The sequence below is a fragment of the Eschscholzia californica genome, unplaced genomic scaffold (genome assembly GCF_041429995.1).
Source record: "Eschscholzia californica isolate CP2 unplaced genomic scaffold, dmEscCali1.0.p SCAF_1, whole genome shotgun sequence".
Lineage (NCBI taxonomy): Eukaryota > Viridiplantae > Streptophyta > Magnoliopsida > Ranunculales > Papaveraceae > Eschscholzia > Eschscholzia californica.
In genome coordinates this window covers 76,618,351-76,633,890 of record NW_028238198.1, presented here as the reverse complement: position 1 = coordinate 76,633,890, position 15,540 = coordinate 76,618,351, and the positions used below count along the sequence as shown (strand labels likewise).

Sequence of the window (15,540 nt, the reverse complement as noted above, 5' to 3'; positions counted from 1 at the left end):
CAACTTATTACTTGATTCCTCTTTATTATTTACTTAGTCTCGTGATCTACAAAAATCTCTCAAATATGGCAAAAATATCATGTGAGTAAATATCTCAAATTTGTATCACAAGTTTGAGCTAATTCAAATTAGTAAACAACTCAGTCTTTTTAATATCTTTTTTTAGCTTAGTCCTGATGACATAATACAATGGACATAGGTTATATTCTCTTCATATACTTTATATCTTACCATAAAACTTGCCTTTATCATTTTCTTTTTGAATTTTTCTTTAGCACTTAGGTGTACAAAATGATTCACTGATGTCAATAAAAAGGATAAAGCTATTATATTAGGAATGACAACTACAAGTCTGTTTTTATCCAAAAAAAAAGTCTGATTTTATCCAAAAATATCAATGAGAATAATGATGGATTAAAGCCCAACATATTGTAATATTTTCGTATCTCTTGTTAGGGTTTAACAGATTTTATTTGCTCCCAATATATATATACTCCTGAAGGACATTTTTGACCTTTTCACACGTATTGGCTGATGAAGTCAATGTTGATTGGTTCAAAATTAAGGTCTGAGGTGATCTTTGCAATTTTAGATATATATATATAAAGGAGGGTTTTACAATAATTAATAATAGTTTTAAGGGATGTAATACTAACTCAAAAGGCCCGCGCTTGTTAGTGCCCGGGGGCAATTTAACACGACACTTTAGTGACATCGAAGAAATGACGGTGGTCATTTTGGAGTGTTGATTTTTCTTTTTCTTTTTTGTTTTCTTGGCTATTGTTTTTTAGTAACAAATTCTTTTTTGAAAAAAATTTAAGTTTCAAGTACAGTATCCACTATATTTCGACTTTACTTTACCTTTAAATTTAAAGTCAAAGTTGAGGCCCCGTTGCGTTGACAAACGACATGACTGATGTGGATGATAAATAACGTTAATTAGCGGTGGGAGTCAAATCGGACTCGGACGATTATGGGTATCTCTTGATCGGGTTATGGCGTTTCAGGTAACCAATGGCAAAAGACCACTGGCCTTAGCGGGCGGACTCAGCCCGAACAAAATCAAAATTTCTTTGAACATAACCTACCATCAGCTTTATCGCACGAAGGAATGGTCGGTCATCTGGAGGATAGGGTTAGGGAGAAAAAACACCTTGTATCAAACTTCGAGCTGGCCATTATCCAAGTCGACTCTGGCGTTTTGGGCCTCTGGCCTGGGATTCTAGCTTCCAGGCAGAATTCTCACGTCTATTTTTGATGGTGGTAGTGATGATGATCTTCGTGGTGGTGGTGGTGGATGGAGAGTTACCTGAGAATTCTGCAACTACGTCAGAGTTACGTGCTTGTTCCATATTCTTATGATGCATTTGATATGACCTATTCATCTCTACGTTGAGGTGAACTCATGTGCATATGATAGTAACGAATCTTTCCAAACAATTAAAAAGGAAAAAGAATTTGTTTTACATGGAACTGTTTGTTTGCATTATGGATGCCTCTAAATGAGATGATAGGCTTCCTATCTAGTCATTTTCACTATCTGCCAGACCCAAAGGACAGAGAAGGGTTCTTTTCATTTTTTGTTATCCAGGAGTTATTTTCTTCATATAACATATGCCACTTTTATGTTTTATTTTAGACTTCCATAAATCCTAATAGGTGTTGATGGAGTCCAAGATGCAATTCATGTAGTTTGAAAATGTATATATGTGATTTTTTATTGCTAATGGAGGTCAAGGTAAGCTATTGTTCTTCTGTAAATGATTGCAACAAATGTTCAAATATATTAATTTTTTGTCGCCATATAATTTTTAAAATGACGATGCTTGGGTTTGAAAGAACCTCAAATATCTTTCCGTTTCAACAACCAACAAAAACAACATCCTAATCATCCGCCAAATGTTTATTTTTGAAGACCTCTATTGTTAAAGGTCTTCAATGAAAGGAGATGTAAAGAATAATAGATACTACAAAGATGAGAGGGCAAAGGAAAAAAAATAAGAGCCAAAGATTAGAAAAGACAAGAAGGACAAAGTTGAAACATGGTTAAATGTAGGTTAATTCTAACTTGACCCCTTGTTTATGACAACCTGGAGGGTTTGAAAGCATTTCATCCATACTTTCATTACTTTAACGGTTCATTTTCTCTTTTGTTTCCTACATTTTCCTTTGGAAGTTTTGATCCGTATACTTTCTCTCGAAAATAAGGATAAAAAAAGGACAACAGTTTAAGAAGTTATTTGATTTTTTTAGCACATATAAGTGATAGTGCTATCACTTAATAAATGCAATTTCGTTTGTTTTCTATCACTTATAAGTGTAATGTCGTTAATTTTTCATCACTTTTTTTTTTATGAAGGAAAAATTTTTCATCACTTAGAAGCGCTATAAAAATGTGAATTGTCTAAATTATCCTTACATATAACTAATAGTCAATAAACAAATTTGAGATAGATTATATTGAATTATTAATGGCGAAAACATATATTTTGTTCACTAGAGTTTGTAAGAGTTCTTTTTTTTGTGCCAAAAACGATTACATTAGTAAAAAAACATGAAAAAATAGAAAAAGAGAGAGGGAGATAGAGATAGAGAGAGGGAGAGAGAGAGAGAGAGAAAAAAAAAAAAGCTTGAAGAAAGAGAGCAACAAAGAGACAACCGAAATTAGTGTTGGAAGGTTGTCGGAGTTAATCGTCGCCGGAGTTAATGGTGGTGAGAATTGAAGATGGAGGAAGAAGAACAAAAAAAAAAAAGTTTGTAATTTTTGGAGGAAACAAAAGAAACTTGTTTCCACCCAAAGCTTTCTGCCACGTATCTTATTTTTTCAAAACATTGACCTTTGGATGTACAGAGTTTTAGTTTTTTTTTTTTTTTGTTAATAAATACAGAGTTTTAGTTTAGTTATAGGTATTTGTAATCTTGTTTATGTCTTTTTTAACAATTAGAAAGTAAATGCAGAAAAATAAGCTCTAACTTGGAGCTTACTTTTTTGCACTTACTTTAGCATCACTTGGAAGTGATATTCACTTATTAAGTGAAAACTCACTCGTTAAGAGAAATATAACTAAAATCGACCTTTACAACTTTTAGATAAGGATGAAAAAGACATATTAGATGATGTACGTCCATACAGTATTTTTGCCACATCTAATGTGAGATTATGGAAATTAATGTGTGTTATTTAATTCATGTTATATCTTCACTCCATATTTCATGATCTATTAATGTCATGTGAGCAATATAATGATCTTAAGAGTCTTTTTCTAAAAAAGCAAAATAAAACGCCCCTTAAATGAAATAAGAGTTGGTTCTATTTTAGCTTCCAATTTGTGACCCATTAATCGTTTTAGCACTCATAAGTGTCCTCAATTCATTTTGGCCTCTAACGTCCATTTTTCCCAAAAGTACTTTTATAGTACATTATTGGGATTTCAGTTTTGTGCACTTCTCCACCTCTCTCCTCCTCCTCCTCTCACTAGCACCACCACCACCACCACCACCACCTTAAATCATAATGCTTGCCCTTTCTATATCTTTCTCTTAACCACTATATAGTCCTCTATTTCTCTTTTTGGTCCCTCTTTGTCTCTTTTTCTTTTGGGCTCTCTTTCTAAGTTATCCTTCGCGACAGAAATTTCTAGGAAGGGTTTCAGATCATAAGCCTTTATGTCTAAAGGGTTCCAGAAAGAAACTCCTTCGTGAAGACAAGGTTATCTTTCGTCGAGATTCCTGCTAACAAAGGGAAACCTCAAGAGTGAGAGAGAGAGAAGGGCGTAGAAAGAGTCAGAAGTCAAAAGAGAGAGAGGGAGAGATAACGAGAGGCTAGGAGAGATGTCGGGAGAGTGAGTGAGAGGGTAGTAGAGAGAGTGAGATGCAAGAAGAGAAGAAAAATGTATTAGAGGTGAGAGAACAATAAAATAAAATTTGAAGGTCGTAGGGAAGGTTGTCGACCGACTACCACGTGTGGGCGACTGTGAAGAAAGAAGTGTGGTGGAGGGGGATAATGTTTGATGACGTGGATGAGAGAATGATGTGGAAAAGAGAAAATGGATAAATTGTAAATGAGGAAGTACAAAAAAAAAACACACTTTTGAAGAAAAAAACATATTTTTGAAAAAAAAATTCAAAATTTGGGGATCAAAAGAGCCAATCAGTTACAACTCAGGCCTCGAAACAGAATTAACTCATTAAATAATATTTTTGTTTGGGACAAAAAAAAGGAAAATCTCTTAAAAAGTGAAAAGAAACAAACGTGAATGGGCTATGGGCGTTACCTCGTTAGGAGCACTCATTTTCTTCGGGATACTCCCGAGTCGAGAGATCTTTCCTTTTAAGAGCAAGGAAAAAATGTTGAAAAGTAAAAAGCCGAAGAGTTCTTCTTCCCAACTCTGGTTTCATTTTCGTCAATAAGGCTAGAGTCCGAAACTCCTGGCTATTTACCTGCAATCTAGGGTTTCATTTGCGCGATTATCCTCTCGTTTTCTCTGAATCAAACTGGAAACTCATACTTTGATTCTCACTCGGAAGGTATTTCTAGATCTTCCTAATTTAATCGAAACTCGGATTAGTTTGACTACGGATTCAATAATTTCTGTTAAGAACGCTGAGTTCTATGATCTTCTTCTAGTAGAATTGCTTTAACATTGAAAGATAATGACGATACCAGATTCAGGTTGTTTCATGGATGATAATAATAACAAAACGAGTTGTTTACCTTGCACACCGGAGGAAGAAAAACGGATTGTGAACGAATTGACAAAAGTTGCTGAAAACAATTTGAAGGAAGGGAATTTGTATTATGTTTTATCAAACAAGTAAGATTTGATTACTTTAATTCCATATCTGTTTATGTTGGAGATTTGATGTGTTTTTGGTTGATTTTTGTTGCATGTATAGTTATTATTCTTTACTTGAATGAATATCTCAGTTTTCTTGTTTATAAACTGTTTAGTTGATGGCAATGGCTTGTATAGATTGTTTCGTATCAGAATTACCAAGGGAAAGGTTGAGCTAGGTTTCATTCTGTGAAACTCACTTTAGTTGAATGGTAATATGTATGTATCTTTAGTCTCTACCAGAAAAACTAGGGTTGGAAATCTTATTGTTTAAGAAAAAGGGTTTATCCTTTGTTAATCTGCATGTTACTAGGGAATGCGGCATCCCAATTTGGTTGTTACTGTGTGAATAGTCACACATGGGAGAAGGGGTAACTAGCAACCAAGAATATAGGTCTTCTCCACTCATTGCCAATTGGTTTTGAGTTGGATGACCACAAACTTAATAGTTACTGAGTTCATCATGATACCAGATATGTGATTATCTCTTTTCATGTGGGTGTTTCGTTTTTATTCCATCCTAGTAAATAACATGTTTTGGACTTAATTATTCTAAAGGTAGAGGTACCAGCTTCTGTAATTGACTCAAGATCCTCTACAACTCTGTGCCAAACTTAGGATCATCTTACCTGAAAACTATTTGATTATTTCTCGTTTGTTTTGTCTCCTAACCAGACCTAACTTATTTAGCAATGCTTCGTTCGATACAGTCGTAAAAACAGAAGACCAGACTGTCATTAGTCCAACCTTGTGTAATATAGAATTGGATAGGCAGTAACTTGGGAGTTTGTGCAGTCAGACAAGCACACCACTTTCTGTTGCTTAAAACATTCGAAGAGATTTTGAGTAAAGCTGTTTTTGTAAGCCCTGTATATTGCGATGTACCTTTAGGGCTGGATTTGTCACATTATTTACAAATAGATCTTATTGTTGTTTTTCGCAGGTGGTATACGGTTTGGGAAAGATACTGTGGGCAAGGCACGGGTAATCATTTGTTTGATGAGAATGTTACTATTTCCCAACATTCTAATGGATTCCACTTAAAGGCATCGTCTAGACCTGGACAAATTGATAATTCCCATTTAGTTGTGGAGGGGAGTGGGGCTGATGGGAATGATTTGGAGATTCAGAGAACAATGGAGGAAGGGCGTGATTATGTTTTGGTACCTCAAGAAGTTTGGAAGAAGCTTTATGACTGGTAATAATATGTCTTTTTTTTCATACAGAAACTTCATTCAGCTTTTGGTAAACTTCACTTTGATGCATAATCCAGAACTCTTCATCTTTATTGTCAGGTACAAAGGTGGGCCAGCACTATCTAGAAAGTTAATATCTCAGGGTGTTTGCTATAAGACTTTCTCTGTGGAAGTTTTTCCCCTCTCTCTGAATCTAACGGATTCTAGAAACAACAGAAAGTTTGTTCTCCACATCAGCAAAAAGGTACCTTTCATGCTACCTCTTCCTCTCTCTTTTTTTAAGTTAAAATTTTGTGCTATTATTCTTTACCTAGCAAGGTTCTTTATCAAATTGAAGTTCTATCTTTTATTATTTAAGAAAGCTCACTTTGTGAGAATGTGTTTGCAGCATCCACTGTTATGATATAAGCTCTAAGTGTCCTAGTGTTATTTTCTTGGGTAGAATTAAATTGTGAATCTTGATGTTTATGTAGATCACACAATTTGATTCATTGATTTGAACGTTGGACTTTTTTTTCAGGCTTCTGTACGTGAGCTGTACAATAGAGTCTGCTCTCTTCTTGAGCTAGATCCGGAGAAAGTACATGTCATGACTGTGTCTCTTGGTTTCGAGGATTTACTTTTCTGGTCATTGTTAAATATATGTAAAAGTTTCATTGCTGCAGGTTCATATCTGGGACTACTTCAACAGGAAAAAACATGCACGCTTGACTGTTTCGAACAAAACCTTGGAAGAAGTTAGCCTGCAAATGGACCAGGATGTGAGTGGTTTGCGATAGTGTGTTTAGACTATTATCAAGTTCTTGATGAATGCAATTGAAAGTAGACAGTTTTCAACATTTTGAATTTGCTATAGGAATTTCCCTTCTGTTTGAGTATGAATATCGAAGATTTAATTCTAATGGGCATGTTACATTCGCAAAATTCAACACCTCATTTCCATTTTAGAATAATCTATTTCAGTTTGCTTACAGTTCTTTGGCCTGTTACTACAGATTCTCCTGGAAATGCAAATTGATGGGTATCAGCCTTCTCGTTTTGGGATGGACTCAACAGGGAATGAATTAGCTCTGGTGTCTATGGAGCCGTCAAGCTCGTCAGTAACAATATCTAATGGTTATTCAACAGGATATGGTTCTTATATGATGAATGGAAATAGCTCAAGCTCACTACTAGCAGACGCCGAGGATGAATATGATCTTCCGAGTGCTACTATGACAAAAGGTGAAGGAGGGTTGGCAGGTTTGCAAAACCTGGGAAATACTTGCTTTATGAATAGCGCTATCCAGTGTTTGGTACACACACCTCCCCTGGTGGAGTATTTCCTGCAGGACTACAGTGCAGAGATTAACGAGCAAAATCCTTTAGGATTACAGGTATGGACTGAATTCACCTAGTTGTTTGATTTTGCTTTTTCATCAGGAACTACCTCACTAACGATTCCTTGGTTTCTTTGTCATGGAGAAGTTCTGTCGTGGTCTCATTTCCATCCCGTGTTTCCCTTTAAGCACCTAATTGTACAGTTAGTAATTTATTTCTCAGCTGTGCAGGGGGAGCTTGCAATTGCATTCGGCGAATTGCTGAGGAAACTGTGGTCCTCTGGTACATCAATTGCGCCACGTGCATTTAAGGCAAAACTTGCTCGTTTTGCTCCCCAGTTTAGCGGATATAACCAGCATGACTCTCAAGTTAGTATTTTGATTCTCTTTTCCCCTTTTTGATCGTTTTAAGTAGTATATGATCGTGCATTCTTGTTGATGCTGTCCAACTTGGCTTTGCAAGTGACTTTTCCGCAGATTTATTGTTAAATTGTTATATTCCTTTTCCGGAATAGAATTATTATTGCTGTAAAATTTAGATACTCTGAGAAATTAAGTAGGTCAACTATAACTTATTCATGCTTTCATGCTCATCAGTAACAATTGCTGGGGTTTTCAATTGTCAAGTAGATAAAGTTTGTATTTTTACTGATAGTTGATCGGTCATTGGGTTTTTTTTGTCTTTGAGATAAGTTTGAGCCTCTATAAGCTAGTCTGTGGCTCTGTGCTTCATCACTTAATATTTCTCCTCTCAATGTTTGTTAAACGCTTGAATAACGAAGTTGTTTTTCTTTAGGAACTGCTTGCCTTCCTATTGGATGGATTGCATGAAGATTTGAATCGTGTTAAGAACAAGCCATACATTGAAGCAAAAGATGCAAATGGTCGACCTGACGAGGAAGTAGCAAATGAATGTTGGGATAATCACAAGGCTCGAAATGATTCTGTTATTGTGGATGTTTGCCAAGTAAGTATCTTATACTTTCATTGTCCTGCATTTCAGTAAGCTGTATTTTGGATAATTACTTGCTGGTTGTGTGGTTTTCTATTGTAAGGAAATTTACGGCCACACAGTAGAAGTATTTGTTCTCGTTTTAGTACACTTTAAGATAGTAGATAATAGGAACATGAAAGTCACTGTTCCTCTTTGCGCGTAAAAACAACATGTAGTTTATAATTGTGACTTGTACAGGGAGAAACTACAAGGTGAACAATCTACATAACATGGCTGGGGAGGTTTAAAGTTCTTGAACTGTGGAGACAGCGGGTTTCGGTAATCTACCACCGATATCAGAGTCTTAAAAATGACTTGATGCGTCATGTATTTCTCTATTTCTAGATTTTCCACCCAGCAGATAAAAGCAAAAAAGAAAAACATAAATATAGGGAGGTTTCAGGTGAAGACGATGCATGCCCATCAACATCGTTCTTAAAAGTTGAACCAACAAGAAACATAACAATAAACCTAAAGCCAAGATTTAATTCCCTTGCAGGATTAAACATGCCCTATCTTCTCTGCATGAGAATAACCTAGAGAAACCTATTTATGACCCACATGCTTACGTTGAGGCTTCAACTCATTTGAACATAACAGTTTTTCATATTAACATTTGTCATCATTGTTTTTGTTTTATTTTTTAAGTGGGTAATGGCTTTTGGCATATACCAGGGCTTTCAGTTCTGCTGTTTCCGATTGAGATGGCGTACCATGACTTTCCATGACCGTCTCATGTCTTGGATTGGGTGTCTCATGGCTTTCCCATGCTTGCCATGGGCATCCATGAAACATTGAACATGTAACTTGATTTAGCAATATTTTCTTTCAACTTAGAGGTGTTCTTTTTTCATGATAAATATATGTTCTATAATCATTTGAGGTGTGCCTATATTTAATGCTGTAGGCACTATTGAACATGCAAATACGATTGTTGATTTGGTTACTAATATATGAAACGGTTATAATCTCTAGGGTCAATATAAATCGAATCTGGTTTGCCCGATATGCAGCAAAATTTCAGTAACTTTTGATCCTTTCATGTACTTGTCACTGCCATTGCCTTCAAAAATCACAAGGTCGATGACGATAACGGTGTTCTATGGTAATGGAAGTGCTCTTCCCATGCCTTTCATTGTGACAGTGTCTAAAAATGATTGCGTCAAAGATCTTGTTCAGGCCTTGAGTAATGAATGCTGTTTGGAGACTGGTGAAAGGTTGTTACTTGCAGAGGTAAGACATTGTTTACTCTCTGTAATCGTCTCCAGTAAGGTGCCAGTCTTCATTTTACTGGGTCTCTTTGATCGAGTTTTTGACTGAGACAGTAGGTTACCGATTTTTCAGGTTTACGGTCATAAGATATACCGCTACTTCGAAAACCCGTCCGAACCATTATCTAACATAAAAGGTGAAGATCATATTGTAGCCTACAGAGTTCCTAAAATGCAAACAGGATTAACTAGGCTTGTGGTACTTCATCGAAGCAAAGAAAGGTATTTTTTTTTCTCTCTAGATTCATCAGAATCGTCAGTTGAAGTCAGGTAATTTAATGTCGTTGCATGATGAATGGTGATTTTAATGTGCCTTTGTGGGCACATATTTTACTAAGTAGATCTAAGCAAGAAGGTATTTACTCAAGTTTATGATTTTATAAGCTTTTCTAAGTGAATATTCATTATCTTTAGTAACAATATCTTTGCTTCCAAATTTATTTGGTACAGATCAATCAGTGGAGATTCAAAGCTTGTAGGAACACCATTAGTAACTTGTATAGCCAAGGACCCGCTAACTGGAGCTGACATTCAACCACTGGTACATATGATGCTTGCGCCATTGTTGAAAACACCATCTTCTCTTCCTCTGAATCAAGTCCTTGACGTCAAGAAAAATGTTTCTGGAATTGATACTTATACACCAATTAGTAGCTGCAACATTCAAAGTTTATCCACAGACAAGTCCAATGGGTTCTTGGAGCTCGAACAAGTATCTAATGGGGACTCATCTTTTAAGTTGTCGTTAACTGAGGACAAGGGTTTAAGCTGCAAAGCCATCGATAGTGATACAGTCTTTAGACAAGGTCAAACTGTAAGCGTTCTATTGGATTGGTCTGACAGAGAACGTGAGTTATATGATATTAGCTACCTCGAAAATCTTCCTGAAGTTTACAAGGCTGCGACAGGAGTTTTTGGTGCGAGAAAAACCCGACAAGAACCAATCTCTTTATTTTCATGCTTGGATGCCTTCTTGAAAGAGGAACCTCTAGGTCAAGACGATATGTGGTAAGATTTCTGACCTCAATTATGGATTTATCTTTGGACCCAAATCGACCCGCCTACCAAGAGTAGGGATTTTGTTGACCCTGGTCGGCCGGCAACTCAGGTCCATTACAGATGGACCTATGAAGTCTTTCCTGGAATCTCGTTAATTTATACTTTATTTCATCATGTTTTATTGTAGGTATTGTCCTACTTGTAAGGAACATAGACGAGCAGCAAAGAAACTCGACCTATGGAGGCTTCCTGAGATTCTCGTTTTTCACTTGAAACGATTCTCTTATAATCGGTATCTAAAGGACAAACTCGAAACCTTTGTGAACTTCCCCATTCATAATCTCGATTTAAGCAATTACACGAAAATCGAAGGTGATCCTCCTCAATCCCATCTTTATGAACTCTACGCCATCAGTAACCATTATGGTAGCCTAGGCGGCGGCCATTACACCGCATATGCTAAGGTAAGAAATTCGTCTTCTACAATTTCAAATCAGTTAATATGACATTCCAACTATAAAATCAAGAACAATCAAAGCCTTAAACGATCTAATCATATAGATTTGCTTTATTTGAAAATGCAGCTAGACGAAGGCAACAGATGGTACCATTTTGATGACAGTTTCGTTTCTTCTGTCGGTGAAGATGAACTCAAGACAGCAGCAGCTTATCTTTTATTCTATCGAAGAGTTCAAGTCCAACAAGAGAAGTCACAAGTAGTTGGAGAACCATCCCTACCATAAATCCCATGTTGAAGGGTTGCTTGATTTTTTTTGGTGGAAATGTCGATAGAATTTAAATAGTATCTCCATTTAACAACTGATGAATTTAGAATAGGGGTTTATCGTTGTAAGTAAGAAGGTTGAAAATACGGAGTTGGGATGTTATCGTTGTAAGTACAGGTTTAGTAAAATTTTTGAAATGGATGCACATCATCAGATTTTTTTCAGCCTCCAGGTATGGAACTAGAGAAGCTAGTTGTTTGGATTGAAATATACGTTTCTAATTGGGGTTTAGTTTTTTTTATGACTTGAAGATTCGGTTAACTCTGGTATAGCCACATAGGGTTGTATATGTACATGACAAAGTCGGTACCCATAACATCAAATGACGATTTGTTTCGAATTTCATTTGTCTTACGTATTCTTTTCGTGTTATAATATAAGAGAAAGGAAAAGGGAAAAAGAGAAAAGGGAGTTCAATAACATAAAAAATCATCAAAACATAAAAGCCAAAAAGTGAACTTCAATCATATAACTAATAAATAACACAAATATAAAGAGTTTATTCTCTCTAAACTCTAATATAACAAATTGTTAAAAAGAAAAGAACTACACCCCTTAAAAAGGGAGATGATTTTGAATATCTTAAACCCTAAAACATTATCACTCAACTACATTCTAACACTAAAAGACTCACTTTTCTTCTCCTCCTTCAATCTCCAACATTTTTATCAACCTTCAAATTTTACCACTACCTAACTCATCTTTTTTATGTTTAGACTTCTGAAATCAAGATCTAAATTTGGGAAATGAAGAGCAAAAGAGGGAACCATGTGATATGGATTTTCATTACCCCATAACAATAAAGTAACAATTAGATAATGTTTCTTTTTCTCTTTCTAGTCACTACTATCTACTGATAATATTTTCAAGTTAAAAGGACAAAAGTGACTTACATGTAAAGGATGGAATCCCATCTTTAATTTGTAGTTTCCCTGAAACACAAGTTAGCTGTCACTTTAATGATTTCAAACTCTGTTGGATAGCTTCTTCTATGGATCAATAATGAGGAGAGAGAGAGATAGAGAGAGAGTGATAAGATCTATCAAAAGAAGTTTAAGATAATAGAGCTCAGACAAGCACAGATTATTCCTTGTATATATATCATGGGACCTCCATATCTCTGCTTATCCTGAAAAAACAAATATGCCAACAAAGCCATATTAAAACCTAGTTTGGAATCTGACTCGCTTAAACCCAAATCGTCTAACTCAAATATACGGAACATTCATACAAGTTAGATATCACGACCCTAACCAAAAAACATATATTCTGAAACCTAACTCGAGTCAATTTATACATAGAGTCGCATTTCAAATCTGACCCAGAAAGAAAAATACTACCTAAATAAGTTCCAAGCGAACACCCAAAATGTCTAAATTTTTGTCAAGTGTATTAGTGATTACCTTAGCTGAAGAGATCGATAAATAACCAGTAGATTCAGTGGTAGAAGGCGAATTAGGAGCTTCGGAATTTCTGTGGTCTCCACTGTCGGAAACTGTACTATTTCCGCCATTGTTTTGGGCGAGCATGACAAGCTTATAAGCAGGAGTTTTATCAGGCTTAAACAATCCATAATTCCTCTCAGAAGTTGGCCCTGGCTTCAAATTCTCATTAAACAGAGCAAAAACATAAACATCCAAATTCGAATTAGGTCTCATTGGAGTTCCCTTTTTCTGAGCTATTAACTTCATTAAGTTCCCATTATATTTCATAGCATTTTCAGGTGTAGCACCAAATTCATCTTCATCTCCTTTCGAAGGCCAGCCAGTTTCAGAAATCTGTACTGATAAATTCTTATAACCTAATGAACTTAATGCAGAATAAACAGCATCAATCTGAGCAAACAACATATTATCATACTTAAGCTTTGAATTTGGATCAATAACTCCTTGATTTGATTGAAACAAAACAAAATCTAATGAAATTTGTTTTGGGTTTCCTTTATAAGCGAAAAATGGGTAAGCATTAATCAAGACAGATGATCCAGTTTTGGAATGAAAATCCAAAATCTCACAAATACTATCTTTCAAATCTTTACGGAACGAACCAGACGAAGAAGGATATGAAGTTCCAAGAACTGCTAATGAATGAGCTGTAGTAACACTAACTTGTTTATCTAACCCTAATTTTACTAAAGCTGAATGAACACTTTGCATTGCTGGTAATAAACTAGAAGATAAACTAGTATCATTAAAAGTAAGAACTTCATTACCAACAGTGATTGAAGTGATTTTAGTAGAAGGTAAGTAAATTTGAACATTTGATTTTACCCATTCTTCTGCTTTTGATAAATCTTTCATCTTTGATAAATACTCATTTCCAAGTCCAACAACAAATTCAATACCAGTATTAGCAAATGCTTTAAGAACTCTTGGATCTGCATCATAAAGTTTAACTTTTGTTGCTCCAATTGATTTCAAAAGTGGAATTACCTCTGATGGTGATGGTAGATTGTTAGCTATCTGACCATAATTGATTCCAAGTGAATTAACAAGTGCAGGAATGACCATCAACCCTAAAATAAAATTCACCAGAAACTTTAGTAACAAATCTGAAAGATTTACAGATCTAAATGTAAACATTTTTTTTTTTTGAACCAGAAACACTATCAAATCCAGATCTTTGACAGTAAAACCAAAAAAATATCAGCAAAATCTTGGTAAAATTGGAAAAAAACTAAGAAAAGATTTTATCTTGAAAAAAAAAACGGAAACTTGATGGAAAAAACAGAAAATCAGCAGTAAATTACTAAAATAGCAAGAAATAAGTAAGAAGTTAACCTGAGATCGTTTTTGAAGAAAAAAAAAGTGATACAAAATGGAAATCTCAAGGAAAACCCACAAAACTAAACAGGAACCCTCTTTATATTTGCAGAAAAAGAGTAAAATAGCAAGAAAGGGTTATTAAGAAGTTCACCTGAGATTAGAAGAAAGAGTAATGAAGAAGAAGAAGAAGTATATCTACTGAACTTCATTTTGAGCTTCTTTAATATGAGAAAGAAAATTTGAAGGTAGCAGAAAATGAAGAAGAAGAAAGAAAGTGAAGTTGTTGTTAATAAGGAACAAATGGAGTTAATAAGGAAATGTCGTCTTCAACAACATCTGTTGGTCAATCAAAAGAAACACACGGAAAGAATCTTGAAATCTCTAATTACTGATTTTTGAATCTTGATATTTTTGGGTTATAAGCTCTCTCCTGAGATATGTTCAGTTGAAAGCAAGAGTCAAAATAATTTCAACACTGACGCGGTCGGAAAAGTAAACTTATTTATTTTGAAATGAAAGTGAGGTGATGGTGGTGGTGTGTACATATGGCTCATGTTACTGGAAGGGTGCAGCTAAAGGCGCCTCCCCCGATTGCTTTTCGTGCCTCGGTCTGTAGGTGTCGGCCGGCCCGGCCCCAAGCTCGCGCCTCTCGCAAACTCCCCCTTCTGTTTTCTTTTCTTCTTCGTTCTTCTTTTGTCTCTATCTACTTTCTTCTTTGTTCTTCTTCGTGTTTTTCTTGTCTGACTAACAAGAAAATTTTTGCAATGATCAAACTCAATCAACAAGAAATATGAAACCCTAGATACCAAAACTTTGAAAACATAAAAAACTCTAGAAATCATCTTCAAAAGTATAGAATCCTTTTGAAAACCCTAAAACCGGCCTACATCAAGAATGTGTACAAACCCAAAAGCAAAACCCTTGTAAGAGAGACTTAGGTTTTGGTCTCGGACTAATCAGTCCGAAAGGAGACGCCTACAGTTGTCGGGAGTTGACTACTGTCAAACACTCGCGGGAGGCACGTATAACATTTTTGGGAGGCACCTTTAGATGCACCCTCAGTGGAAACAGAAAATTGTAACGTTTCTTATGAAGTACATGTTCCTCTGCCAGCCAATATGGAAGTTAAATCTCGGCAAGGATGTGGCCAGACAAAATTTAAAGAGAAAAAAATAAATATTTGTCTCTCTAGATCCTGTCTAATCATATATCCTGCCCAAGATTTAGCAAGAATATTGTCCCAGTAGAGAGTATGCTACGGTTTTCTTATTGCATTAGTGTGCTCACTAGGGCAACAAACACATTGAGACTCTGGCTGTATCTCTAACATAGTGAGTGGTTAAAAAGTAGTTAATCTGTTGACATTTATGCTTACT

The 15,540-nt window shown here is 35.5% G+C and overlaps 2 protein-coding genes across 7 annotated transcripts; one reads left to right on the top strand and one right to left on the bottom strand.

Annotated features, from left to right (window-relative positions):
- Window positions 1-4,139: 4,139 nt before the first annotated feature.
- Window positions 4,140-11,563, top strand: LOC147569303 (ubiquitin carboxyl-terminal hydrolase 9-like). 3 transcript variants are annotated; one of them, XM_086655781.1, is made up of 14 exons: window positions 4,140-4,527; window positions 4,673-4,814; window positions 5,779-6,033; window positions 6,131-6,275; window positions 6,552-6,611; window positions 6,697-6,792; window positions 7,027-7,407; window positions 7,582-7,719; window positions 8,147-8,317; window positions 9,320-9,577; window positions 9,689-9,837; window positions 10,066-10,623; window positions 10,802-11,078; window positions 11,199-11,563. In XM_086655781.1, exons 2-14 carry the CDS (start codon window positions 4,681-4,683, stop codon window positions 11,355-11,357), a joined length of 2,781 nt encoding a protein of 926 aa, XP_086511907.1. In that variant the 5' UTR covers window positions 4,140-4,527; window positions 4,673-4,680; the 3' UTR covers window positions 11,358-11,563. The 3 variants fall into 3 exon arrangements, with proteins under 3 accessions (XP_086511907.1, XP_086511905.1, XP_086511906.1); XM_086655780.1 differs by having other exon boundaries at window positions 4,239-4,527; window positions 4,667-4,814; XM_086655779.1 differs by having other exon boundaries at window positions 4,219-4,814.
- A 276-nt stretch (window positions 11,564-11,839) lies between these two features.
- LOC147569302 (Glycosyl hydrolase superfamily protein) lies at window positions 11,840-14,904 on the bottom strand. Of its 4 annotated transcripts, XM_086655782.1 has the most exons (4): window positions 14,715-14,904; window positions 14,316-14,661; window positions 12,803-13,914; window positions 11,840-12,528 (listed from the first exon to the last, which is right to left on the bottom strand). In XM_086655782.1, exons 2-4 carry the CDS (start codon window positions 14,371-14,373, stop codon window positions 12,442-12,444), a joined length of 1,257 nt encoding a protein of 418 aa, XP_086511908.1. In that variant the 5' UTR covers window positions 14,374-14,661; window positions 14,715-14,904; the 3' UTR covers window positions 11,840-12,441. The 4 variants fall into 4 exon arrangements, with proteins under 4 accessions (XP_086511908.1, XP_086511912.1, XP_086511910.1 ...); XM_086655786.1 differs by lacking the exon at window positions 14,316-14,661 and having other exon boundaries at window positions 14,708-14,756; XM_086655784.1 differs by lacking the exon at window positions 14,715-14,904 and having other exon boundaries at window positions 11,840-12,566; window positions 12,740-13,914; window positions 14,316-14,678.
- Window positions 14,905-15,540: the final 636 nt, after the last annotated feature.